Source organism: Alligator mississippiensis, chromosome 2 (genome assembly GCF_030867095.1).
Source record: "Alligator mississippiensis isolate rAllMis1 chromosome 2, rAllMis1, whole genome shotgun sequence".
Classification (NCBI taxonomy): Eukaryota; Metazoa; Chordata; order Crocodylia; family Alligatoridae; genus Alligator; species Alligator mississippiensis.
The window spans coordinates 276,836,893-276,864,157 of record NC_081825.1 but is presented as its reverse complement, the minus strand read 5'-3'; the positions used below and the strand labels follow the sequence as shown (position 1 = coordinate 276,864,157).

The 27,265-nt window shown below is 44.8% G+C and overlaps 1 protein-coding gene across 1 annotated transcript in view; it reads left to right on the top strand.

The window, feature by feature from the left end:
• The window catches only part of PRIMA1 (proline rich membrane anchor 1), an 88,924-nt gene that overhangs the window by 40,661 nt on the left and 20,998 nt on the right, over nt 1-27,265 (top strand). The window contains exon 4 of the mRNA XM_006274360.4: nt 6,792-6,921. Within this exon, the coding sequence (XP_006274422.1) occupies nt 6,792-6,921 (130 nt within the window). The remainder of the gene's footprint in view (nt 1-6,791; nt 6,922-27,265) is intronic.

Here is a 27,265-nt window from a genome sequence, read left to right as displayed (position 1 = left end):
TATCAAAACACTTCAGTTATCTGACCTTATTCAGTCCATCATGTTAAGATAGTTGCTGTTGTACTGTATTATTTATGCCCACTTTACAGATGGCACAGACAGGTTCTGTGAGTTTACTAAGGCCATATGGCAAGTAAACAGCAGAGCCAAGAATAGAACAGAACCCAAAACTCTGTTCTAAGCATTAGACTGATGCTCTTCAATATACTATAACTATCTAAGTCTGTATGTATTTCTATAGGCAACTGGAGATAAGTATCCTGCACACACGTCACTAATTCACTTTCTGTTCTAATCACGCCTGTGAGAACATGCAGTTCCTTGAAAAGTGAGAGTGCTTTCAAAACAAAGTAGAGTATACAAAGATAAATTCCAAGTTTCCTACTTAAAAATATGTGGTCAATCCTAGCTGTCCTTACACTGCCAATAGAAGTTCTGCCTGCGTACAGAACTGGAATTTGGTTTGAAGTGAATACCCAGTACTAAAACCATGCAAACTTCCTTAACATTTCTATAAGAGCACAATAAAAGCAAGAGTAAAAACAATGGCCAGTCAGCTCTGATTTATCTTGAAAGCATTATTCCCTTTCTTACATATGAAGTAGTTTTTGTTGTAAAGAGGTGAGAGAAGCTACAGTCCTTGTACGTCATGTCACTGCACAATTGCCAGCTGTTTGGGTCTGATCCTATAAACAGATCTGTACACACAGAACGGTTGTCCTGAGAGACTTCTCATGGGGACACTGTGTGGGTGTAAGGGTCAATGCCTGCTGATCTGTTTTACGAATCAGACCCATATTTAGTTTTATTGAGATGGCTGTTGGAATATAGTTCTGACAGGCAGAGAATAAGCAGTGTTCTGACTCAGAGCTCTCCTCTGTTATCCTTGCTTATGAATAGACTGTTGACAGTTGTGAAGTCCTGGAAAGCAGCATCGTGTAAATCCATAATCTTCTCTGCAACAGAATTACATGGAAAATCCCTGCCTTAAAAGTTCCAGTTCCATTAAAATGTAGTACCTGCTTCCTCACTGAAATCATGAGCCTACAGTAAAGGCTGAAACACAGAATAAAGTATTACTCTGATCACTATAAACAAGAGCATTAGGTTTACAAAATCTAATCAGTACAAGGTGCAATAATCAAAAGTAATTTATACAAATATTCTTTTATCATTATAATTTCTAGATTCTATTAGGGACATTTTTGGCATATAAAATTTTTCATGACATATATACATAATAACCTTAGCTCTGACTGAGAATACATGCCCATAAACTGCTTCAACATAACAGCATGGCTATGGTTCTAACAGGTTGGGAAGATTTCAGGTTTGATTGCTGAAGGTCAAAAGTCAATACTGAGATTTGTTAAGCAGAATTTGAGATTTCACTGTGATTCTATTGTGCCACTAACTTCCCACTAACACAATCTTCAGTTTGCATTAGTCAAAGAAGAGTTTGAGTTTGATCACTCACACAAACATTCAGTAGCTGGGTTAATATTTTATGGTACATGGATGTTTTGGCCAGAGTAGATGACTACAGATACTCACTGACTAGAGTATAAAATTAGAATTGTAATTGGGGTTGGGAATGTTTCCTTGCAGCAGTGAGAGTTGCTAGGATAAATTGGTTGAGGAAAAAACTTGTAAGCGATTTTTCTAGTGTTGAAATATTTCACAGAATTTCTTTGATCTAAATGCTTTCATAAGCCTGTTTGCAGCAGATGAGATCTAGTTATCCAGCATAAATCTGAAATGATTCCATCAATCCATTGCATTTATTTTGGCTTTATGCTGCTCTAATTGCAGCCTGTTAAGAATAAATTTAACAATGGTTTGTGCTTCATAATTTTGTAGATTTAAGGCCAAAAAGGGCTGTTGGCTATAGGATGTCCTTGATTTAATTCTTGCTTTAAGTCTTGTAGAAAAAGCACCTGGGCTTAATTTTAAAATTTCCAGTGATGGAGAATCTGCCACAATCATTTAGCTCTTGACAGGCTCATGAAATGGGCGGATGAGAACCTGATGGTGTTTAACACCAAAAAATGCAAGGTTCTCCACCTTGGGAGGGAAAACCTGCAGCATGCTTATAGGCTTAGCGGTGCTACGCTGGTCAGCACTACAGATGAAAGGGACTTGGGGGTCATGATTGACCACAAGATGAACATGAGCCTTCAATGTGATGCTGTGGCTAGTAAAGCGAGCAAAATGCTGGCTTGCATCCATAGAAGCAAGCAAATCCCGGGACGTCATTCTCCTGTTGTACTTGGCCGGTGTAAGTGATCAGAAATTGGTTTAAACCTGTAACAGAACAGAAGTTCAGTGCACATAAACCAATTTCAAAATGGCTGAAACTGGTTTAAGATAAACCTGGTTGAATATAGTATCAGACTTAACTGATTTGGGTCAAACCAGTTTATGAAACTTCTGTCCCAGACCCCTTCCTGGTTCAAGTTAAATCACAGTCCTCCAGCATCCCAGCATGCTTTATAGCCCTGGGCTGGGCTATGCTGTCTGCTCCAGAGAGCAGGGCTGGCCCAGCCCCTCTGCTCCCTAGCTGGGGCAGTGAGGGCTGGCTGACAAGGGGGAGGACAGGGCTAGCCCGGCTGGGGATGCAGCCCCATTTTCAGGGGCGGGGAACTATCTCCCCAGACAAACCCCAGTTGGGGCCTGGGGCCAGGGAGGGGGATTAAGCATCCCTTCCCCCGCTGAAACATACTGCTGGCTGTGACTATGGACTACAAATCCCAGAAGCACCTGGAAGCAGGAAGAGGAAATGATGAGCAACCCTGTAGAGTCCTGCTGGTGTAATTTTGGACCACAAATCCCAGAGACCCTGGGGGCAGCAGGAAGAGGAAGCAAACACAGAGCCTATGCTGGCTATGTGCTAGAGAGCTGTTCTCTAGCGCCCCTTGGCTTCTGGCCCAAGACGCTTGAGGCATGTGTCTGCATTTCCTGAATGAAAGGTGAATGTCTGTTCACTTCTGTCTCAATTTAATCTGTGCAGTTTAAATTAACCTGCAAAGACTGAATCAATTCAGCCTCAAGCTTTTTGCCTGTCTATACCAAGCCTTAGCGTTAAAATATAAAGCTTATTTCTAGTCTAATTTTGTTAAACTTTACCTTTAAGTAATTGGACCTTATTATAATTGCCTGCTGGGTGGAGGAGCCCTCTTTTATCAGTTTCCATTGATACTTCCACTGATACATCGTGGTTAGTCCCTTTAATCTTGTCTTTGACAAGCTAAATAGATTGATCCCCTTTTGTTTTTTGGTGTAAGGGTATGTTTTCCAACTGTTTAGTCATTCTTATGGCATTTCTTTGAGCCTTTTCTATTTTCTCAACATCCTTCTTGAAGTGTGGAGATTAGAAATGGACAAAAGTATTCAAGTACTAGTTGCATCAGTGCCAATCATAGAGGTGATATATTTCCTTTTTTATGGGTCAAATGATCACATTAGCCTTCTTTGCCATAGCACTGTACTGGCAGTTCATTATCCAGCAAGGTCCTGAAGCATAGGTGAAGCACGTGCCACCCCCCCAAGATTGGCCTTCGGTGGCTGGGGAGTGAGGAGCACCGGCTGGTGTGCCCCCCCCGAAGTGCTAGCGGCACTTCCAGTTTTGCCAGTGGCACTTCTGATTTTGCTGCCAGTGCTTCCAGGGTCAGTGATTGGCCACTAGGGGACCCCCCACTCCCCCGGTTGGCGATCAGCCACTGGTGGCCCCCCCAGAGTCAGGAGGCACCAGTTGCCCATGTTCTGAAGTCTTCTTAGAATCAGTGCTACCCATGAAATTCCATATCCTGTAAAGACAATTTACAATCCCTGAACATGGATGTATAACCATACATTGAAAGAGAGAGGTAGTTAACCATGTTAGTCTGAAGTCGGGCAGAAGGCAGGGTAGATTTGCACCTTACAGACTAACTAAATCAGAGCTGTATATAGCATAAGCTTTTGTGCCCAGCATCTGATGAAATGAGCTTGAGCCCATGAAAGTTTATGCTGTATACATCTCAGATTTAGTCAGTCTATAAGATGCATACCTAGCCTGCCTTCTGCCATACATTCAAGCCCGTATTGTTTTTTTTGCATTCCGTTTACTAAGTAATACAGTAAAATCCCTGTTATCCAGCATGAGCAGGGAATGGGGGGTGCTGGATCTCTAAAAATGCTGGTTACCTGAGGAGCATGGGTTTCCAGACAGATGTGGAGTGGGGAGGCTGGAGGAGGGGAGAGTGGTGGCAGCTGAACATGGAGCAGGGTGTGGGGGCTAGCGGCTGCACATGGAGCAACAACCTTGAAGGGTGATAGGTGGCGGTGGCAGCTACTGCGTGTAAGCTCCCCACTCCCCCCGCGCCCAGCCAGCCAGTTGGAAAGTCCAGTTAGTAGAGTGTTCTGGATAGTAGAATGCCAGATACCAGGGATTTTACTGTATAGAGCATTGACCCACCAACTTCATTATTTACCACTGTCAATCTTGCTATCATTTAATATCTTTATTAGCAATTATTTTGTATTTTCTCCAAGGACTTTGATAAAACCATTATATTATTCCAAGGCAAGAACAAGATCTCTATGGGAAACACATACCTTTTGCGGTTACATCTCTAGATCTTTTAAATAATCAGTTTTCAATCCATTTAATGTATGCCATGTTGATTTTGTATCATTCTGGTTTCTTAAAATGTTTTCTGAGACCTAGTCATATGCCTTATGAAGTCTCTTACACCGAGACTGTTACTTTTATCAGCCAAACTTGTAATTTTATCAAAAAGTGATATCAAGTTGGTTTGACAGGATTTATTTTTTAAGAGACATGTTAAATAGCATCAATTAATCTCTTTTAACTCTTTATTTATTAAGTCCTATATCAGCTCTTCTAATATTTTGCCAGGAGTAATGTCATGCTGACTTGCCATAATTACTTGGCTCTTCCCATGTACCTTTTTAAAACATATTTTCAGTTTTCTAATGCTTTTCATCCTATGCTTTGTGCTGCAGTTGAGAAGGTAGGTGAAAGATGGATGGAGGGTGTGTCTACACCTGCTATTTATTTGATATAGGCTTATTGCACAATAAAATGCTGCCCAGGAAGCCTTCCTGAGAATGCGTCTACAAATGTACCCTGTTGAGAGCAAATCTGCCCTCAATGTTTGTTTCCCTGGAGACAAGTAGCAGCAGTGCACCTTGCACTGCTGGTTCTTGTCCCCAGGGAATGCCCATGCCATGTGTGCATTGGTACCCTGGCCCTGCAAACATGTTTGCAGCACCACATACTGCATGGCCATGTTCATCTGGACATACCCAATGAGCTGGCAGGGGGCCCTGGCTGGAAAGATCTAGTTGGGTATGGTCCTGCTTTGACCAGGGGGTTGGACTAAATAACCTCCTGAAGTCCCTTTGAACACTAATTTTCTATGATTGTATAAGGTGGTTAATTATACATTATGCTGTAACCATGATGGTCCAGAAACTGTGTGAAAGGCGAGATTTTTTTATCGGACAAGTATGATTGGAACGAAGTTAGACAAGCTTCCAAATGCATAACATTCTTTATCAGGTCTGAGGAGGGAAGCAAGCAAACACAGGCAAGAGTAGATTGAAGCAGTTGTAATCTCCATCTGAATATCAGATCCACATATGATTGGTCTGATTCCTTACTTGCACCTATTTTACACCTACATGACATCAAAGACTTAATTTAAACTGGTGGAGCTTTGAGGAAAACTGGGCCCAATGTACAGAATGATTGAACATCATTTGGAAGAGACATCCTTTGATTCATTGGTGAATGGCACTGTTTATTTGTTTACCTAATTCTGGAAAGAGTGAACTGTAATAAAATTATTCTCTCTATCTATGGAGTCAAGTGTATCCTTGTGGTTTTGAGCCAAAAGTTGAGATCCAAATTATAAAACCTTTTGATTGAGTTTGCTGGTAACAAATTTGTGTGTGATTAAGGGTTTTTACTATGCAGTAAGCACGCGCATGTATAGATGTGTGCGCTTACTGCACAGTAAACTAGGCTACTGTGTAGTTAGGTGTCTCATAGCTCCAAAAGTACTTCTGAGTTAAACGCCTCTTAATATTATTTCTAGAGCAAGTTATTTCTTACTCTGGGTAGTGCCTATAGGCAGAATTTAGTCCTTTAACAATAACTTTATGTCTCTTGTAGTTTATGTTTTTATAAGCAACACACCAACGCGTGTACACTGAGCAAAAGTCTCAAAGTGAAATGCAGTAGAACTAAAAAGCTTGTCAAATCAAGTCCTCCAAAAGCAATTAATAAATGTAATAGAACTCCTGTTCTTTTTAAAACCAATACCCTGCCCTCCATCCAAGGTTAATAATGATGATAACAGCTCTAACTTTGGCTGGAAGTCGTGCCACTTCTCCTAGATAAACCTTCTCTAATTTTTTTAAAAGCCTACACTTATCAGCATGATGCCTCTCTGTAAAATGAAAGCCTTTGCTGCAAGAGATGGCAATCACTCACAGAAAAGAGATTATGGCTAGCAGCAGATCTGTGCCTTCCCCCTTCTCTCTGAGCACAAGGTGGTGGACGACTGAGTGGCACAAAGCGCCGTGGCCAGCACTCGATGACCTGCTGTACTATGTAGTACTCAAGCCACATTGAGTACAAGGTCCTGTATGTAAAATAACTTCTTTGTTTATGTCTAAGACCTCAATGTAATAATACTGTATTCCAGGAGAATAAAGCATATCTGATTATAAAATTTATACTTAAGAGAACTCATATATGTATTTCATGTTATCTTTTACAGCTACAAAGTCTACCTACTGCCCGCCTGAGGGGACCTGGTGGCCAGGCCTGATTATTATCATTGCAGTATGCTGCGCCACGCTAGTGTTCCTCATTGTAGTTGTCATCATTTGCTACAAAGCCATAAAAAGGTAAGTTTGGGCATATTTGCCTTGAGCAAATCACCTCCTCAAATATGAGTAGGTCTATGGCTGCCATGTTAGGTTCCAGTTTCCTTTCCCTAATGCTTCCTGCAACACCCCAGCCATCAATAGCTTGTCTGTGCTTTTGTTATAAAACCAGTCTTTATAACCTGACTTCTTTCCTGCCTAAAGGATTAGGTTCAGTGCACAAGTACTCAGTCTTGATGACAATTCAAGATGAGCCTCAGCACAAAGTTAAGATTGTAATGGATACTTTCCCCAAAGTGGAGGTGCTCAGAGTGCTGGCATATGCATCCAGGTTTTTGTTTGGTCCAGTATAGAAGTAGGAACCATTGGTACTGTTCAAATCTGGATCTGGATCCTGATCTGATTTAACCCAGAATTCAAAAGTATTGAGCTAGGTGTTTTTTTGTTCAAGCTTGTCACTAATAATTGCCCCTTAGAATGATTCAGCCTCCAGTCACCCAAACCATAGAATACATAACTAAATTCTTTATTTGTGGACTGTATAACTGACCCATTCTAGGTTCCAAATTGTTTTCTTGAGACCCAAATGCAGAGCTGGATGTCCTCATTCCACTGGGAAACTAATGTCTAGACTGTCTCTAGCAACCTGGGTTCAGCTGCAAAACTACAGCCTGCCTCTGCTTTGTCAACAATGGTGCAGGCTAGAGATGGTTATAAAATATAGACAGAGGTTTATATAAATAAACCTGCAGTGATGGGACTGGTCATTACAAAGAATCTTGTGAGTGGAGGGCTATGGAGCCATGCTCTGGCTGTGGGTAGCCAACTTAAAGAGAAGAATGGAAGTACAAGTTATCCAACTTACAGCCCCTATGTAATTAGTCTACAGTAGCAGTGACATTTATGAACCACACTAGCAAATTGCCCAACAAGCATGATGGGGGGGTGGGGGATGGGAGGGGGCAAGGACAGAAGCCTGCGTTGCCCCCCCTTTCAGGTCTGGGGCCATTCCTCCCCCCCATCCTCTCCCTTCCCCCCCACCACTTTGGGCCCAGACCCATTGCCCCCCCCAACCATGTCCTAGGACCAGGGTGTAGAGGGGAGCTTGCACATGGCAGTGAGCTGCCACAGTAACACCCACTCCCCTTCCTGCTCCCCTCCCTCCCTCCCCTGTTCCCTGCCGCCTCCCGCTCCCTGCTGGCTGTAAGGGGGGGGGGGGGGGCGTTCTGGCCACTGCCTCCTGTCCGGAATGCTCTTGGAGCACTTTGGTTGTTTCGGACAACCAATCAGAGTGCGAATAAAGTATTACAGACAGACAGACAGACTAAGGCAGGGGTGGGCAAAATATGGCCCACGGGCCAGATGTAGCCTGCGAGGCCATTCTGTCTGGCCCGCGGGGCCCCTAAAAAAATTAGGAAAATTAATATTTCTCTGCCCTTGGTTCCTGTCAAAAAAACAGGAACCAAGGGCAGTAGGACCCAAGGGAAGCCCGGCGGGCTCCAACAACAGCAGGCCCGCCCAGCCCCGCCCCCAGCTGGAAGCCCCAGGTTTCTGGGCTGGGAGCATGTGGCTGCCCCGGCTCTGAAAGCTCAGGTAAGTGGCGGGGGGGACCCCAGGCATGGAAGGAGAGCATGGCAGGGGGGAAGCAGCACTTCCCTGCCCACACTACAGATGCTTGCAGCCCACGTGGGGCTGCCTGTGCCCGCTCCGGACAGCCCCATGTGGGCTGCGAGCACCTGCAACACAGGGTACCAGCCATGGGGCAGGTGAGGGGCCGCTTTTCCCCATGCTCAGCACCAGCTTCTTCCCTGCTAGCGAGCAGGGGGTCAGGGCTGTGCGCTGACCCCTGCCTGTACCACGGGGCTGGGGGGCACTGGGTGTGAGCGGGCGGGGAGCCAGTGGGAGCACGGGGCCTGTACCGGTGTCCCAGTGCCAGTGCCAGTGGGGCCTAGAGCAGGGTGGCAGGAGCATGGGGTCCCAGCCAGCAGGGACTCTATGGATCCGGGCCAGCTCCCCCTTCTCCCTACTGGTGCAGCCCAGCCCAGCTCCACGGACCCCTGCCAGCCTGCGCCCTGCTCTAGGCCCCACTGGTGCTGGCCCTGGGACCAGGGAGTGGGGCACTTGTCAAGGGGCAGGGCTACCCATGCGGCCCTTGACAGCCTGCCAAAACTGGGTAAGCAGTCCTCCGTTCAAAATAATTGCCCGCCCCTGGACTAAGGCTTTTATAATATTAAAATTGTTTGGGGAGTTCTGCCCCAAAACTAAATGTTGGGTGTTTTTAATAAAAATGTAGAGATTTTCAGCACAAGGAAGACAGTTTTATGAAAATGTTTATGTTGTTAGAAACCTGATTTTCTATCAAAAACAGATGCAAAACTTTTGATAAGCCCTATTAGAGGAATCTGAACCATAGAATATTGCTTGTGTGTGCTACCAGTGTTTGCAAAACATATTCAACCTGAAGTTTGTATCTAGTTGTAACCAGAAGGAATACTCAAGGGCATTCATGGAGAGAGCGACAGTCAGTTCTACAGGTCCCAAGCACGGAATCGCTCTTCAGGGCAGTAACCCCAGGAACATTCCTCTGCAGGCAAGACAGATAATTTCCAGAGGCTGCCATTTGCTTAGGAATCATGCAAAGATCAGATTTTTGCACACTGTGCAAGGTGCTCCCCATCCTGTTTGAACTCATTTCCTGTAGCAATTATCAGTTTATTTTCTTATTTTCATTGAGAATGAGCTCTATTTGTTGAAAGTCTCCATAACATGTAAGCTGCCTTTTGCAACACTGAAATCAGCTCTTGTTGCACAGAATTATATCTTTTTAAAAGTTAATAGCAATTACAATGGGGGTGGTAGAGCTGTGCACTTTTCAGTTTTAAGAAGTTCAGGTCCTGGCTTCAGTCCTGATGTTTTTAGGAAGAACGTCCTGACAAGGAGGATGGTCAAGCATTGGAACAGGCTACCTAGAGAAACCATGGATTCTCCATCCCTGAAAATTTTCAAGAGCAGGTTAGATAGACAGTTGGCTCAGATGGTTTAGTCAGGGATGATACTGCCTTAAGGAGGGGGCTGAACTAGATCCTCTCAGTAGGTCCCTTCCAGCCCTGATTTCTTAGGATCTTATGAACAATATTAGCTGGATAATCAATATGCAAAATAAAAAGACCCTTTTGCTTTTGCTTGCTGGACAGCATGGTAGACACACCATGTCTGACATCATGTGCAGCAAAAGCAGCAGAATGTGATGCTGCAGCCAGCAAAGCAAACAAAACTCTGGTTTGCACCTATTGATGCATCTCAAGCAAGACCCAAGAAGTCATCCTCCTGCTGTATTCAGGCTTGGTGAGGCCACAGCTGGAGTACTGCATTGAGTTCTGGGCTCCGCACTTTAGGAAGGATGTGGAGAAGCTTGAAAGAGTTCAGAGGAGAGCCATGCGCGTGATTAGAGGACAAGAGAACAAGTCTTACGAGGAAGGGCTGAGAAGCATGGGACTCTTCAGCCTGGAAAAGCAAAGGCTCAGGGGGGGGCTTGGTGGCAGCCTATAAGTATATTAGGGGTGTGCACCAGGCACTGGGAGAACAGCTGTTCACCAGAGCGCCCCAAGAGAAGACAAGGTCTAATGGTCATAAACTCCGGGAAGACCATTTTAAGGTGGACATAAGAAAAAACTTCTTTACCATCCGAGTCCCCAGAGTCAGGAATAGACTCCCCCCAAAAGTGGTGCAAGCACCTACTCTGAACACCTTTAAAACACACTTGGATGCTTATCTTGCTGGGATCATTTGACCCCAGCAGACTTCCTGCCCCTTGGGCAGGGGGTTCTATGTGATGATCTTGCGAGGTCCCTTCCAGCCCTGTTGTCTATGAAATCTATGACAACCAGTAGTGTTTTGCTGTTACAGTGTTCTGTATCAACCTATTGACATTGCATCAGAATTATCCCTACTTCTTCAAGTCAGGTTGTTTTCCAAGAAATCATGTTTGGGCTTGGTGGAAATGCATCTTGTTACACAAAGCACAATGAAAGAGAGAAATAACTTATGGCCATCATGGAAAATACCTCAGATATTGGAGGGGGTGGGTTGTTTTTTTTGCATCTAAATCAACTGAAGAAAATATATTAGAGAGGGTTAAAAATGATATTGCTTCTGCAAAGTTAATCCAAAGCATTTATGTTGCCTAGAGACATTGTGGGTTCTCCTTCCTTATTAGTTTCCTAGAAGAGGCCAAATAAGTATTTGGGATAGTATAGAAATAATGCATCCTGCATTTCTGCAGGGGGTTAGCTTAAATGATCCTTGAGGTTACTCCCAACCTTATGATTCTGTCATTTCACTGACGCAGGCCAAGGAACTGATGAACTAGAGATCTGGCCACTTCAAAATAAAGCCAATCACAAATGATCCTTAGTTAGTAAGAATACCAAAGATATCAGTAATTCAGAAGAAAATGATTATGTCAAATCCACTGAATCCACAGTTACAGATTAAATTTCAAGCAATGGTGCAAGGTCACCAATATCCCAGTGAATGCTCAAAATGCTCAGATTGCTCCTGTGATATGGGAAACTATTGTCAAATAAGGGTTTTGTCAGCTAATTCAATAGGTGCTCATTTCATTCCAAACCCAACATATGAAGTTGACTAAGTTTTCTACATCAAAAGGTTGCATATGTTGCTTGTGTTGCTGAATGTTTCTTCAACAAGCATCTGAAACCCATTATATTAAGTACTGGTACAAAGATTTGTGGCCAGCTTGAGAAAAGGTTAAGATGAAAGCACCCTGAGAGCACCCTGACACAGTCTGTCTTTTCGGTATGATCTGACCTTTTTGGTATGATATATGCACAAAACACAGCTAAGAGAGATATTTATACTTCTCTGAAATAAAAAAGAGCAACAACTGATCTGTTCCAAGAGAAGCTTAAAGCTCTTTGGTTTGAACATAGTCTGAATTCTGCAAATATTCCACGTCAAGCAATGGATGGATGATGTTCTCCAATGACTGAATGACTTGGAGGACTCTGAAGTTCGATCATAGGAACCAGACTGACAGTAGAGCAAAATATCTCAGTCTGATTTTGGTTCAGATGGCATCATCCTTTTGAGAAGTTTAACTTTCTTCCAGAATTTTGGACAAGCTTTATGCCATTCTTGCTACAAGCCCAAAGTGCATAATGGCATTTTATAAGGTACACAATAGTCCTGGTCTTGCTGAGAAGATAATTAAATTGCAATCATACCCATTCTGGGCATCAAAGAGCAAAACTGGGTGTCAAGAAAGATTTTAAAGCCCCTCTTACTGCCATAGAAAATTAGATTTAAGTTGAAGAACTGGATGCACGTGGGGTCACTGGAACTCACAGAGTGCAGCGCTGTGTGCTTCAAGTTACTTATGATGTTTTGTTTATAACCTGATGTTTTGACAATCACTCAGGCTACTGTGGATACAGTCCAGACAAGAAACTTCAATGTGTACTTAGCCACAGTACCACACAATACAGCAGTAAGTTAGTTTGAAAGAATATGAGACATGGCAATTAACACTTTTACTCTATTCTGAGCAAAACAAGGATAATCTGCAAAAAGTCTAACATTTAGTCTATTCTTTCTTGACTAACAGGCTTCTCAGGATTCAGTTTCTGTTATATAAATTAAATGTAGGGTTGAAGGGTATGATGTAGTCCTCAACACATGTTATCAAACTTGAAAACAAGGTGCAGTGATGAAGCAGTGGAAATACCAAAAGGTTTCGAGGGCTGAATTCCAAAATATATCAGCTATGAAGACTGTGGTGCATGGGCTATGCCTTTTCAAAGTGAAATGGTGAAGTTTAAGCAGCTGTATGAATTTTACTGCTCTGCCATAAACAGTATGTGTATGTTAAAATGCAGTTTTACTGTTTGCATACCGTCTTGAATTCTTGGAGAATGTAACCCAGTTCTACAGGACACCAAGAGGTTTCCACAAGAGACTACTTATCTTACTATGGCGTTGTAATATTGCTTTGGAAAATAATTTGGTTCTTCTCCAGATTGCGTTAACTCTGCCAATTACTTCAGGACACAATGATTGTGCTTTTAGTTCTTTGGAAAGAATGACAAAAGTGCTTTTCTCAACACTGCAGGAAAAGTGTTGATAAGATTTGGCACATATATCCAAGAACAGGATCTTTGCTTCTAGTATGTCATCTGAAGATTCAGAAAGGCATTTTGGAGGCCAAAACCATAATTGTAATATAAACCAGATTATTTGCTTGTTACTTAGCAGTACAATAAGTTTTATTATCATTTATATAACTTACATTTGTTATAAAAACATATGGGAGCCAACTCCCAATTCTGTCTTTTTTCTAGGGAAATACCTATACTGTTGGTTACCTCCTGGTAGGTGGGACAGCATACAAAAAATATAGCTATCTGAGTTTAGAGCTACCTTAAGAAAGCCATTAGAGACTTCAAACATAATGTTTTGGTGTTTACTGTTGCAACAAGGAGCAATACATGTGCCAGGCAAAGGCAACCTGGTTAGGAAGATCTAAGAAAAATTTTCACTTCTCTGAACCTAATGTCAGCTTAACTGCTGAGTTGTGTGTTGAGGATTACATTATTGACAAATGCTAACCTGAGAACAGCTCAGATGAGGGATAAGTGTCTATAAAAGAAAATCTCATTAAGTGAAATTGGTTTTCAGAGTAACTAGTGTATTTCTCCTTTGCAGTGAATCCTTTCAGTACAAGTTTTGTTAAACGGATGCCCAAGAGCTGTTGGCAGCATTCCCCAATAGTTTAGATTCCTGGATTCTTTTTAAAGTATATTTATTGACAAACCCTGGCAAATGAAATAAAATATATCATTCTGAAGCATAATTGCTTTCAACATAGACAGTTGTTTGGTTTTATTGAGCAGTTGTGTTTTGGATAGGCTGAGAAATTCCCAACCAGCTCCTCCCCCCAATGTCTTCAGGAAGTAAACCTATCTAGAGAAAGATAGAAGAAACGTATCAGGAAGAATGAATCTCGGTGGCCCTCTGAGCCAAGTTCCATTCTAGTATAGTCTTTCCTCCTGGCAGAGGTTTCTCATTCTTTGCGACATATTAGTAAATGTGCTTTGTCTTGGTTTTTATGTCACTTGCCCTTCTAGAGGGACTGCCTAAATGACTAATCTTTCCAACACTCCTGTCTGACTCTATATTAGTATTCAGCTCCTTTGAGCGTGTCTACATGTCACCCTATGGTAATGTAACAATGGACTACAGCACACTACAGCAATCACCTGCTATGTCGCTGTAGCAGCATGCTCCCCGGGTATATCATGCTGCTATGGTGGCACAGTGGCAAAATTTAACCATGTGCCCAGTGCACAGTACAGTAACCACCTGTACTGCACCATGCCTTAGTACTTACAAAAGGAAATACTAAAGCACAGAGTCCCATAACAACATTGCCATATGGCAATGTGTAGACGTTCCCTTTTACTCTGGACTTGGCATCTTCTTTAACACTAACCATTAGGCATGCAAACTGGCTTCCACATCTTGTGCACCAAACAATATCTGTCCCTACAATCTAACCACCCTTCTGAAGGCTTCCAACTTTGGTGCAGCCTGCATCCTTTCACAGTTTGCCATGATCAGTGCTGTGGCAAGGAAGTTTGGTGCCTGGGGAAAGCCCACAGTGGCAACCCACCCTCACCCTGCACACAGATCCGGGGGGCACATGCCCCCCCATCCTTGCCCAGGGGTGTACACAGTGGCAGGAGCCACCTTCCCCCTGTCCCTGCACCCCCACAAATGAGCTGCTTACAGTGCCATTTCATGCCCCACCAGAACTGGGCAGCATCTGTTGGCACCCCTTTGCTTCAGCACCTGAGGCAGATACCCTGCTCACTCCCCCCCCCCCCCTTGCTAAGGTACTGGCCATGATCAAGTGTATCTGATATTTCTGTGTTTAGTTTTACTGCAAGCCCGTCAGTTAAGATAGAGCCACAGTCTGGTATGCTACAGAAACCAGAACAATTTGAGTGCCAGCCATGGTTCTTCTATAGCAGGGGTTCTTACCCTCTTTAGGCTCAAGACATCCCTTGTTATACTCAAGGCACCACTCAGAAAGTGTCAGCTTTTACTTTTCACTCATTTTTTACTGCAGAATTATAGTAGAGCAATTTTTCAGTTGCAAAGAACTCAGAAAACCCATATCAGGTCAAAATGCTTGACATCACAGATTCCTATTTGAGATACCTGGGTTTATCTTGTGGATTATGTCTGCAAACCTAACAGCACTAACATTATTTGATATCCTGTGGCACCCTTGAAAGGATCTCAAGGTACCCCAGGGTGCCACAATACCATCATTGAGAATCACTGCTCTGTAGCCTTGTGTAACTAACAAGAATCTTATGATGCTCTTTTCACTTTGAATTGACCTGGAATGGATGCAGAGTAGATGCGTCATAGCCCAGTACACCTGAACAGCGAAGTAGATTTTTCAAAGACCCTTCAGTTTTCTACGGCATGCATGTAGATTCAGTAACTATTCCATCTATGCAGGGGGTGCAGCACGCTCTCTATTCCGTGTCTGGCTGGTGCCAAGGATATCAGGGCTGTGGTCTTGTCTTTAGACCTTGAAATGAAAGCTGCCATTGCAAGTATTTAGAGCCTACAGAAACATTTGTTCTTCATCACAGTGTGGACTACCCTTGTACAAGCATGGGCAGGGCAGGACTCTTTATACCCTTTCCCCTTGTACAATTAAGTAGGGACCATCAACAACCCAACCCTTAATATCTCTCCTTCTCAGTTTCCTTGCCTACAAAATAGATATAATAAAGTTTTCCTATGTCCCAGGGGCATCAGGGGGCTCATTATTTGTTCCTTCAGCAAGTTAAAAGTTATACATGTTAAAAATTAAGAATTAAGTCATTTGTCCCTTAAAGTCTTGAACCTGGATATGACACCCCAGAATTCTTAGATTGTAACTGTCTGGGGAGGGGCATATCTTCATGTTTGTGCAGCATGTAAAAGAGTGGGATCTTGGTCTTCACTGAAGTTTTTGGGCATTATTATGATGGAAATATGAAATATTACTACTAATAAATTCTAAGGATGCTTGCCACCATCCCAAAGCCCTTGTTTTGTTTTATACAAGCGTGCACAGCATTAAAAAATTCTAGCCATCTGTAGCAGGCTGGCCTTGCAGGGCCAGGTTTCAGTGCCGGCTGCCCACCTGTTCAGGGCTAAACCCCCACCTCACTTTCCTGCCATGCCTTGGTGAAAATAAATATGAAGGATGTTACCAAGGTGGGAGGCTGCCCATTGCTCGCCCTTACAAGGGCCTTCGTACACGCTCCAGCCTCCCGTCCCCGTACATGTGTTCCATGCCTCGCAGATGACAGTCTCAGTTGATGAATAATTCTGGCCTCAGGTCGGGCCAAATTCTGCCTTTGGTATGACTTCTAGCATCCACCACACACACACTGCCCCTTTAGGCCTCTTATGCACCATACTTTCTCGCAGGGCCTCTTGTGTACTGTCCACTTCCCGGACCACTGTCAACCTGCCTTACTCTATGTAGTACTTCGGGTCTGCTTGCCTGGCCCCACTTGTGTTATAACCCGCCTGCAGGCAGGGGCGGGGGTTTTCAGGGTCCCCTGCTTGCCTTTCACCAGGGAGGTAACTGGCCTGGCGTTTCTTGGGGACTCCCCCACTACAGGGAGTCCCACCAGGCCACCCTTCCCTGGCAGGGTGCAGTTTTATATCATACCCAGGACTAGGAGCCTCCGGCCAACCCCCACAGCACGTGCCCTTATCTCCAAGGTGTTTTCTGAGCAGCCGCTCGGCCAGTTTTGTCACTCTGGTCTCCCCCATCAGACTGCTGCTTTCCCCTCTGCAGCCTGGGCTAAAATGGAGGTTGCTCCTCCCACTCGGCCAATCTCAGGGCCCTCCTGGGGTCATGTGCTAGCCTTGATGAGCTAGCACCCACCTGCCAGCTGCTCCACTGCCAAATTCAGACCTTAAATTGGCAGACATGCAGGTGCTCTGCCACACCACCTCAGTAACTACAAGCAATAAGAACAGCTTTGTTACCAGAAGACTGAGGATTGCCAAAGTGATTCCCATATTTAAAAAAGGTGCTAGAGGAGACCTAGGAAACTACAGGCCAGTGAGGATAACTTCTGTTCCTGGAAAACTGGTAGAAACAATAATAATTTTTTTAAAAAGAAGAATTGTTCAGCACATGGATGGACATGACTTGCTGGGGAAGAATCAACTTGGCTATGTCAGAGGAAAATTACGCCTCACCGACCTAGTAGTGTTCATTGAGGGTGTCAAAAAGCAGGCAGGTCTGGGGATCCAGTTGACATAGAATATCTGGATTTCCAAATGCCTTTGACAAGGCTCTCCATCAGAGACTCTTAACAAAGTTTTCATAGATTTCATAGACATTAGGGCTGGAAGGGACCTCGGAAGATCATCGAGTCCAGCCCCCCGCCCAAAGGGCAGGACGTCAGCTGGGGTCATAGGATCCCAGCAAGATAAGCATCCAGTTTCATCTTGAAGGTGTTCAATGAAGGCGCTTGAACCACCTCCAGTGGCAGGCTGTTCCAGACCTTGGGGGCTCGGACAGTAAAGAAATTCTTCCTTATGTCCAGCCTGAAATGGTCTTGTAGCAGTTTGTGACCATTCGTCCTCGTCATCCCTTGGGCCGCTCTGGTGAACAAACGTTCCCCTAGATACTGATGGTCACCCCTGATAAACTTGTAGGTGGCCATCAGATCACCCCTGAGCCTGTGCTTTTCCAGGCTAAAGAGCCCCAGGGCTCTCAGCCTGTCATCGTAGGGTCTGCTTCCCTGAGCTCTGATCATGCGCGTGGCTCTTCTCTGGACTCTCTCAAGCTTCTCCACATCCTTTTTGAATTGTGGAGCCCAAAACTGGACGCAGTACTCCAGCTGCGGCCTCACTAAGGCCGAGTACAGGGGGAGAATGACGTCCCGGGATTTGCTTGAGAAGCATCTATGGATGCAAGCCAGCGTTTTGGTTGCTATACTAGCCGCAGCATCGCATTGCAGGCTCATGTTCATCTTGTGGTCAATGATGACCCCCAAGTCTCTTTCTTCCATAGTGCTAGCCAACATAGCACTGCTGAGCCTATAAGGATGCTGCGGGTTTTTTTTCCCAAGGTGGAGAACCTTGCATTTATCGGCGTTGAACACCATCAGATTCTCATCCGCCCACTTGCTGAGCCTGTCCAGGTCAGCCTGGATCACCCGCCTGTCTTCTGGCGTGGATGCTTTGCCCCAAAGTTTGGTGTCATCGGCGAACTTGGCCAGTCCGCTTCTGACTCCAGTGTCCACATCATTAATGAAGATGTTGAACAGTATGGGTCCAAGGACAGAGCCCTGGGGGACCCCACTGGTCACAGGACACCACGATGAGTGACTTCCATCAATTACTACCCTCTGGGTCCGACCCCGGAGCCAATTTTCCAGCCAGTGGATCGTGGGGGACCCAAGGCGACAATTGGCCAGTTTCTCCAAGAGACGATCATGGGACACCAGATCGAAGGCTTTTTTGAAGTCAAGATATATGACATCAATCTCATCTCCCTTGTCCAGGTGATAGGTCACCTGGTCGTAGAAGGAAATGAGATTGGTCAAGCAAGACCTACCCGCAACAAACCCGTGCTGGCTATCCCTTAAGATGTTGGCGTCGGCCAGTCCATTAAGGATGGCCTCCTTAATAAACTTTTCTAAGATCTTCCCCGGGATAGAAGTCAGGCTGATGGGCCTATAGTTAGCCGGATCCACTTTCCTCCCTTTCTTGAAGATAGGCACCACATTGGCCTTCTTCCAGTCTTCGGGCACTACACCAGAGCGCCAAGAGTTTTCAAAGATCCGCGCTAGAGGCTGGGCTATGATGCTCGCCAGCTCCTTGAGTACCCTGGGGTGAAGATTGTCAGGGCCGGCTGACTTGAAGGTATCCAGCTTCTCAAGATGTTCCTTCACAAAGTCAGCATTAATGGAGGGCAGGGGATCACCCTCACCCGGACTTCCCAGCCCTGTAGCGGGCACGGGCGTCCCATGGGGCTGATGAAAGACCGACGCAAAGTACCTATTTAATAGGTTGGCTTTTTCCTGGGCGTCAGTTGTCAGTTGCCCCATCTGGTTCAGCAGGGGTCCAACGTTGCCCCTGCTTATCCTCCGGCTCCCCACATATCTGAAAAAGGACTTTTTATTGTCCTTGATGCTCAAAGCTAGCTAGAGTTCAGTTGCAGCCTTGGCTTTCCTGGTCTGCTCCCTACAGGACCGGACCAGTGCAGAATAATCCTCCTTGGAGGTGACTCCCATCCTCCATCCTTTGTAGGCCTTTCTTTTTAGCCTCAGGAGGTCTGCTAGGTCCCTGGAGAGCCAGGGGGGCTGCTGTGCCCTCTTGCTGCCTTTCCTCCGAGATGGAATAGACTTAGTTTGTGCATTGAGGATCACTCCCTTGAGGAGCAACCACTCTTCTTGAACTCCCCTCTCCCTGTGGTCACAGTCCCTTAGGGCCTCACTGACAAGCCTCCTGAGCTTGTCAAAGTCGGCTTTCCTGAAGTCAAGGACTTGCGTGTTGCTGACTGACTTGCCAGCTTTTCGGCGGATGGTGAAGGTGATCAGCTCGTGGTCACTGTCACCCAGCTTCCCATCGATCACTAGGTCGCCGACTAGGTCCTCCCCAGTAGCCAGCACCAGGTCGAGCAGCGCTTTGCCTCTCGTTGGCCCATAGACTTCTTGAGTCAGGTAGAGGTCATCCACGCACGAGAGGAAGCTCTGCGACCGCTCAGATTTTGCTGAGCGATCCTCCCACGAGATGTCTGGGTAATTGAAGTCACCCATAACAACCATGGTCCTGGAGCAAGCTGCCTCAGCCAGTTCCTGGGCAAACTCCTGGTCTAGCTCAGGACTTTGGGTGGGAGGTCTGTAATAGACTCCCACCCTTGTATCCCCTGTGCCATGTTCCCCACGGATTTTAACCCAGAGGGTCTCCAGCCGTCCACCCTGGTTGCCAATATCGGCTTGCAGGGACGCGTAGCTTTCCTTAACATAGAGAGCTACACCCCCGCCCCTTTTCTCTACACGATCCCTCCTGTACAGGGTATAGCCAACTATCCCCGTGGTCCAGTCATGGGTGGAGTCCCACCAGGTCTCCGTGATCCCTATGACATCGTAATTGTTTGCACTGAGCAGGAGTAGGTTAGGTAGTCATGGGATTACATGACATGGATTACAAATTGTTTTAGAGAGAGAAAACAAAGAGCATAAATGGTCAGCTTTCAGGATGGAAGGAAGTAAGCAGCAGGGTTCCCCAGGGATCTGTGCTGGGACTGGAGCTGTTTAACATATTCATAAATGATCTGGAAAAGTGGGGAAGTCACATGGTGGCCACATGTGCAGATGAAACGATATTTATTCAAAGTGGTAAAGTGAAACTACAGAAGTTTCTGGCACTATTGAGTGACTGGGCAGCTAAATGGCAGATGAAATTCAATAGACAAGTGTAAAGTGATGCACCTGGGCAAAAATAACCCAAACTATACCTACACTGTGATGGGCTCCACATTAGCTGTTACCATACAGGAAAGAGATCTGAGAGTAATTGTGGACAGTTCACTAAAATTCAGTGTTCGGCAGCATTCAAACAGCGATCAGTGTTAGGGAGTATTAAGAATGGAGCTGTAAGCAAAACAGAAAAGGAAGTCTTGTTATGCCCCTTTATAAATCCATGATATACCTTGATACCGTGCTGAGTTTTGGTTCCCAGACATCTAAAAGGATATGGAAGAATTAGAGGATGTTCAGAGAACGGCATCAAGGATGATTAGTGGTATGGAGGGTTATTCATATAAGGAGAGACTAAAGAAGCTAGGCCTATTCAGTTTAGAAAAGAGAGACTGGGGGGGGGGGCATGATAAGGTTTTAAAAATACTAAATGGTGAAGAGAAAGTAAATATTCATTATTTACTCTCTCTCTCAGTGTATGAACAAGGGGTCATAAAATGAAACTAGTTGGTAATAAATTTAAAACTAACAGAAGGAAGCTCTTTTTCACACAACATGTGGAACTCTGAGAGTTTAGCCAGAGTCCAAAAGGAATTGGACCAGAGGTGGGCAAAACGTGGCCCATGGGCTGGATGCGGCCCACCAGGCCATTCTATCCAGCCCGTGCGGCCCCTAAAAAATTTAGAAAATTACTATTTATCTGCCCCTGGCTGCCCGTCATGCGGCCCTCGATGGCTTGCCAAAACTCAGTAAGTGGCCGTCTTCCCAAAATAATTGCCCGCCCCTGGATTGGACACATTCTTGAAGAAAAGGTACATCAATAGTTATTGAGCATGGGAGTTAGGGGCACAGCCTCTGAATCAGAACTTCCTAGATCCTAAATGCTGGAGGCTGCAAGTAGGAGCACTGGAAAAAACCCTGGTCAAACCCTGTTCACTCTCCCTTTCAGCCCCCGGTCTGCCACTGTTTGACACTGGATACTGAGCAAGATAGGCCTACCATCTGACTCAGTAAATGACAGTTCCTATGTTCTTATTCTTAATCAGCAGTTTTCAAACTTGGGGCCATGTAGTATCCATGTATAACTGGCAGGGTCACAAGCCCTACAGAAATTCACTTCAAATGAGCAAGCTCAGACCAGAAGTGGAAAGATGGGGGGCCAAGAGACTAAATAAAAATATCTAGAGCAATTTGACCTCTTATTTCTTAAAATAAATGTATGTCTGTGAGGAAAACAAACACCACAGTTGAGGCCAAAATAAATGTAAATACAGATTTATGTACCCTTCTGAAAATGTGAATAAAATTAAATGGTAGAGTAAGAGTGAAGTTTCAGCTGTAATAGTCCAGAAATTATATGAGAGGAAAGGAGCTCTTAGGGTGATAACTTTTATTGGACAAACTATATAGCTGGAATAGAATTAGACAAGCTTTTGAAAGCAAGACATGATAAGAATGTTTTGCATGTCTTGTCTGACTCTAGCCTAACTATACAGTTGGTCCAATAAAATATATCACCCTAAGAAATCATTGCTTCTCAAATAAAATTAAGGACAGTGTTAAAGATCTTCGCCCTAGTCCCTCTCCTGGACATCTGAGCTTACATTTGTTTAAGGCTTACAAGTAAAATGAGTTTTGCAGCCTTCAGCCTCAATGATTGCTATTAGGGCTGTGTGAAGTTTCGGTCCTTAATTAAATTTGGCGGATATTTGGCCCAATTCGGTGGCCGAATCTCTGAATTCAAATCGAATCAGAGGACCCTTTAATCTCTCTGAATTGAATCAGAACCCTCCAAATTAATTCAGAGAGATTCGGAAAGATTCAGCAATTTGGACATAGACACAGCTTTAAATGTTTTTTCTGCATGCCTCTAGGTAGCAGGCAGCTCGTGAATGCTACGATGCTGGGGCAGGTGGAGCGTCTCACAGAAGCGCGGGGGGCTCCCCAACACGCTTGGCAGCAGACCCGGAAGTGGACTAGAAGCACGTCTGGGTCCGCCAGGGAGAGCACCCCCCCCCCCAACGGCTTGACAGTTGGTACCTCCTGGGTCTGGGGGGTACCCAGGGCCGATCACCAACTGATTGCTGAGCCCGGGGGGGGGTGCAGGGAGCCCCCCAGCACACTCCCCGGTGGACCCAGAAGTGGGCTGGAAGTACTTCCATTCTACTTCTGGGTTCACCGCCCAGCATGCGGGGGGGGCCCCCACGCTCCTGTGGGTTGCTCCATCTGCCCCAGTATCACACTGTTCATGAGCCACACCTGGTACCTTGAGATATGTAGGAAAAACATTTAAAACTGTGTCTGTCCAAATCACTGATTCTCTGAATCAGCATCAAAGCTTCAGGTTTGGATTCGGCCGAATCGAATTGGGGACAGTGATCTGAATCAACGAACTGAATCACTGTCCCTGATTTGGGCCAAATCCGAATCGAATAGGGCCTGTTTCACACACACTTAGTTGCCATCTCCTGTGTGTCTGTCCTAGGCTGTTTGTTGCAGTTTGCAGTGTCAGTGCCAAAAGGAACATGAACAATGATGTAATAAGGGTCAGCAAGAGTTGGTGCACTAAGAGTTAAAAGATGTAAAAGGAAAACATGGACAGGGATTTATTCACACTGTACTTGGATCTACTATGTTCATCCCTCTCTTTCAAAAGAATCAAATTTAAAACAGAAAAAAAGGTGAAAAAATCTTATTGTATTTAGGTTTACTTCTCTTTTAGCCATTTCAAAGAACCAGATTTGATCACAGTCAATTTGGTGCATCCCTCAAGATGTTTTTTAATGCTAGACATTCAGAAGATTTCCACCTTTTGACCTCAGGTTGACCATGTGTGAAATGCAATCTAGTGTATAGTGCTTTTATGTGTAGTACTATTGCCAGAGCCAAATCTTTCTCAATCTCTGGGTCTCCACAGAAGTCATTGGGGCTGTACCATTGTAAACCTGCCAATAGGAAGACTAAACTCCAATCCCTCTATTTTCAATGTCCGTATGGGATTGAATACTACGATTTATCCATTACCTTTAATGCTTAGAACATTGGCATGATGCCTCAGACACATTATATATGCACTGAAAAGGAGAACCCAGATATATTAAGTGCTTAAAAGATATATACAAGACAGTTTTGTCAAAGGAACCTGAAACAAAGCCTCTAAAATTGTGAGTGGAGATTGTTAATGCGCCATCTTTATATGCTCATACTCTTGCATGCCCAGAGTATTAAGGGAGCATGCACATTGTGTGCGTCATGCTGGCAGCATGGTTTATATGTTGTGATACTCCCCTCCTATGTTGCTCAGCAAGGACAAAAATGTGGAAGTACCTTGAGTAACCTGTTTATATTTTATATTCTTGATATCAGAGAAGTAAATTTAAAAAAAAAAATTAAATGCCATACAGGTTTGGCATATTGCTGTAAGGACAGATCATCTTTGAGGCCCTTAATACTTATCTCTACCATAACCATATCTTGTACCCTTGATGAAAGCATTTTTAAGAAATGCAAAGAGTTTGCTAAGTAGAACTCCAAACTCTGTATAGTAGCCATCTTGCAGGCAGGACACAGAACATTTAAGATGCTGGCTGATCACACAGCCAGTGTTCATTATAACAGCCATTGTGTCTGACTGAGTAAGGAGTTCAGCACTGAAAACATTTTAGCTGTTTTTTCTAGCATGTCAGTGTTAAATGCCTGTAACTCCTACCCTTTTCTCTGAGTGGGTGCATTTTGATTAGTAAATGCAGATGCTCCAAAAATAGTTTAAGATGGGAGGTAGGTAGGAACTGAGATTTGACCCTCCCACTATTACACTGGTTGCTGATTGTGCTCAAGGCACCACCATATGGACTTGGCATCTTAGCAGCACTCATGTAGTACAGCTGTCTTCTGCTGTAAAGCAGTGTGGTTTCAAGGAATTCAGTGGAATTATACCCATTTAAATTGTCTCTTTTCTATATCTCTGCCATTTAAACACCTAGGTCATAGCTAGACAATAAGATTTGACAGAATGAGAAGCACTGGTCTCAAGTTGCAGTAAGGGAAGGATATTACGAAAAAGTTTCTCACTAAGAGAGTGGTGAAGCACTGGAACAGGTTACCTAGAGAGGTGGTGGAAACTCCATGCTTGGAGGTTTTTAAAACCCAACTAGACAAAGCCCTGGCTGGAAAGATCGAGTTGGAGATGGTCTTGCTTTGAGCAGGGGGTTGAACTAGATGACCTCCTGAGGTCCCTTCCAACCCTAATTTTCTATTATTTTAAGATTTAAGGCAGAAAGAAGATAAAGTCAAAAAGATTATTAATTAGGGTTGTTTGGTAAAGAAACAGATACAGTGAGGAAGAGCGGGCTGTGTGTTATATAACCCTTTTTCTATAACTCAGGCTCCCTTTACATTTTACATTTGTGCTGTAATTAATATATTAATCATGGCATAAATGGTAAGAGTGCTACACATGCACCCAATTTAAAGTGCCATATGGTTTGTATGGTGCCTTAAATTGAATTCATGATGGGGCCAGGGCCAACAATCAGGTGATTGTCAGCCCAAGCCTGGCCTTCTGGGCACCCAGCTTTCAACTTGCCAGTGTAGGCAACGTCCAAAATCATAATCCCAGACTTCCCCTGCACTTGCAAGTAGAAAGTAGGAAGGATATTTATCACAGTGGAGAAATTATCCTTGGGATATGTCTGAAAGGATATAAATCTTCTCCTGGTCATAATTCAAATCAGGAAATATTCTGGTCTGGCAAAAAAACATGCTGGGGGGTGGGGGGACAGGAAGTTATATGCATAGTATGAGCTCCCTATGAATCCAATAGATACTGTATATACATGGACAGAAAAGAAACCATACTTAAGCCTTGCCATGAGGGCAAGTGTTTGTCTTTAATTTTCCTGGGCATAGGGAATGAATTTAAGCCATCAACCAGCAAGCGAAATGAAATAGGCTGACAGAAGAATTTGCAGGAAGGTCAGAGGCAGCAGTTGCTTTCTGACCTGCTGAGTTGATTAAAAGCTGCATTCTTAAGTTAAAGGTGCTGGGTAACATCCTATTTTTGCTCTGATATTTCCTTTTGTTTGTTTATTCTTATATCTCTGTCTGAACAGTACAGTAACATACAGTTACTGATTTCTTATGATTTCTTATCATTTTCATAATAAATCTTTTTGTTATCTTTTATAACTTAATAGTCAGCGGTAAAGATGATTTCAGAGCATTTGACCATATAGGTTCACCTCTTCCAAGGAAGAGCGGATCTGTCATTTCTGACCCACATGATTAAACAAAAGTGTGATTCTTCTAGCTGGCAAAATCCACTTTGCTAAAAGCTGACAAGACCTGGGTGAGGTGAGGAAAACTGAAGCATCCTTGGTCAAGGAGATGACCTTTGGGGAATCTCTGTTCTCAGTGTTCAAGCAGCAGATGGCAGAGAGAGGTTTGGGGCTGAAGGGCACAAGAAGGTGTGAGAAACACCTTTAAAACACTCCTGGATTTATCTGACCAAAGCTGGGGTCAGATTGCTAAAGCACAATACCCTGAAGCACCTAAGTCCACCTAGGTGTCTAGGTGAAGTAGGATCTGGCCCTGTATGTCAAGGAACTGGAGTTATGTCTAGATCATGCAGAACAGGACTGGGGAGTATTACCATGAAAACATGCTCTGCCCATTCAGTCCCACTCCATCAGGACTCGATCCCAAAAATGTACCTTATAACCACCGTTTGAGCTGTGCTGGGAAACTCTAGCACCACTCGCATGAGCCAGCCTGAGACAGCAGCACTCAGCACATGCTAAATATAGGTACAAACCATGTTTTGGCAATTGGCATGTGCAGAGTAAGACCCAGTAGGCAAGAAATGCTTTGAATGTGGTGCTCCAGTGTGGTGTAGATATGCCCTGGAGGTCTCAAAGGTCTGCTGATAATATAAATACCTTTCATTTCTAGGTTGTAAGTTATGGTCCAGCCTAAGGCCCAGTTTTGCACTGGCTTCCATGGGGCTATTTGTAAGTGGTGCAGAACTGAGTTCTCAAGGCCTGATCCAAGTCCCATTGCAATCAACTAAACCAACTCAGCTGACTTCAGTAGGACAAATGAGGACTTAATTTGCAAAGACATAAAATTGACAAGATCTGATGGCTGTTAAAATCTGAGAGTAGTCTATATGGATGGACTGGGTTTGGTGGGACTCAGTTATCAACAGGGATCCTCATTTTCTCGGATTTAAAAATTGCAAATTCTCTGATTTAAAACTCAAAATCCTTGATTAAAATTAAAGGCCCCCCAAAGTCCCCCACCACCACTGCTGCTGGTGCCCCTCACCCCTCCCACAGCCTCCTTAGCCCTCCTGATGCCCTTCACTCCCCCACAACAGCTCCCCAGCCCCACACATACAGGCACATGCATGCACAGACACGGACATCCATCCCAGAAGGAAAGTGTGTGTGGAGGGAAGAGGAAGGGCAGGGCGGGGGAAAGGGAAGGTGCCAGCGGGGCCAAATCAAGAAGGGGGCGGGAGCGTGCCCCTGTGGCTGCTCCCAGGAGCAGGGCCCGGGGGTGAGGGCAGGGGTGCCCCTCTGCGGGCCGCGCACACACCAGCTGGCCAGGGGGGTTCGCACATGGTGGCCACCACCACAACTCTGCCACTGCACCCTGCGCAATCTTCCTGCGGCCAGCTGCACAGATTTGCGGGCAAGTGGCATGGGGCACAGCAGTGGTGATGCAGCGTCAGCCACTGCGTGCGGGCCACATATGTGCCGCCCGGCCAGCTGGCTGGTGGGGTAGGAGGGAGGGCATGGGCCTGCATGCGGCGGTTGCCACTGCACCAC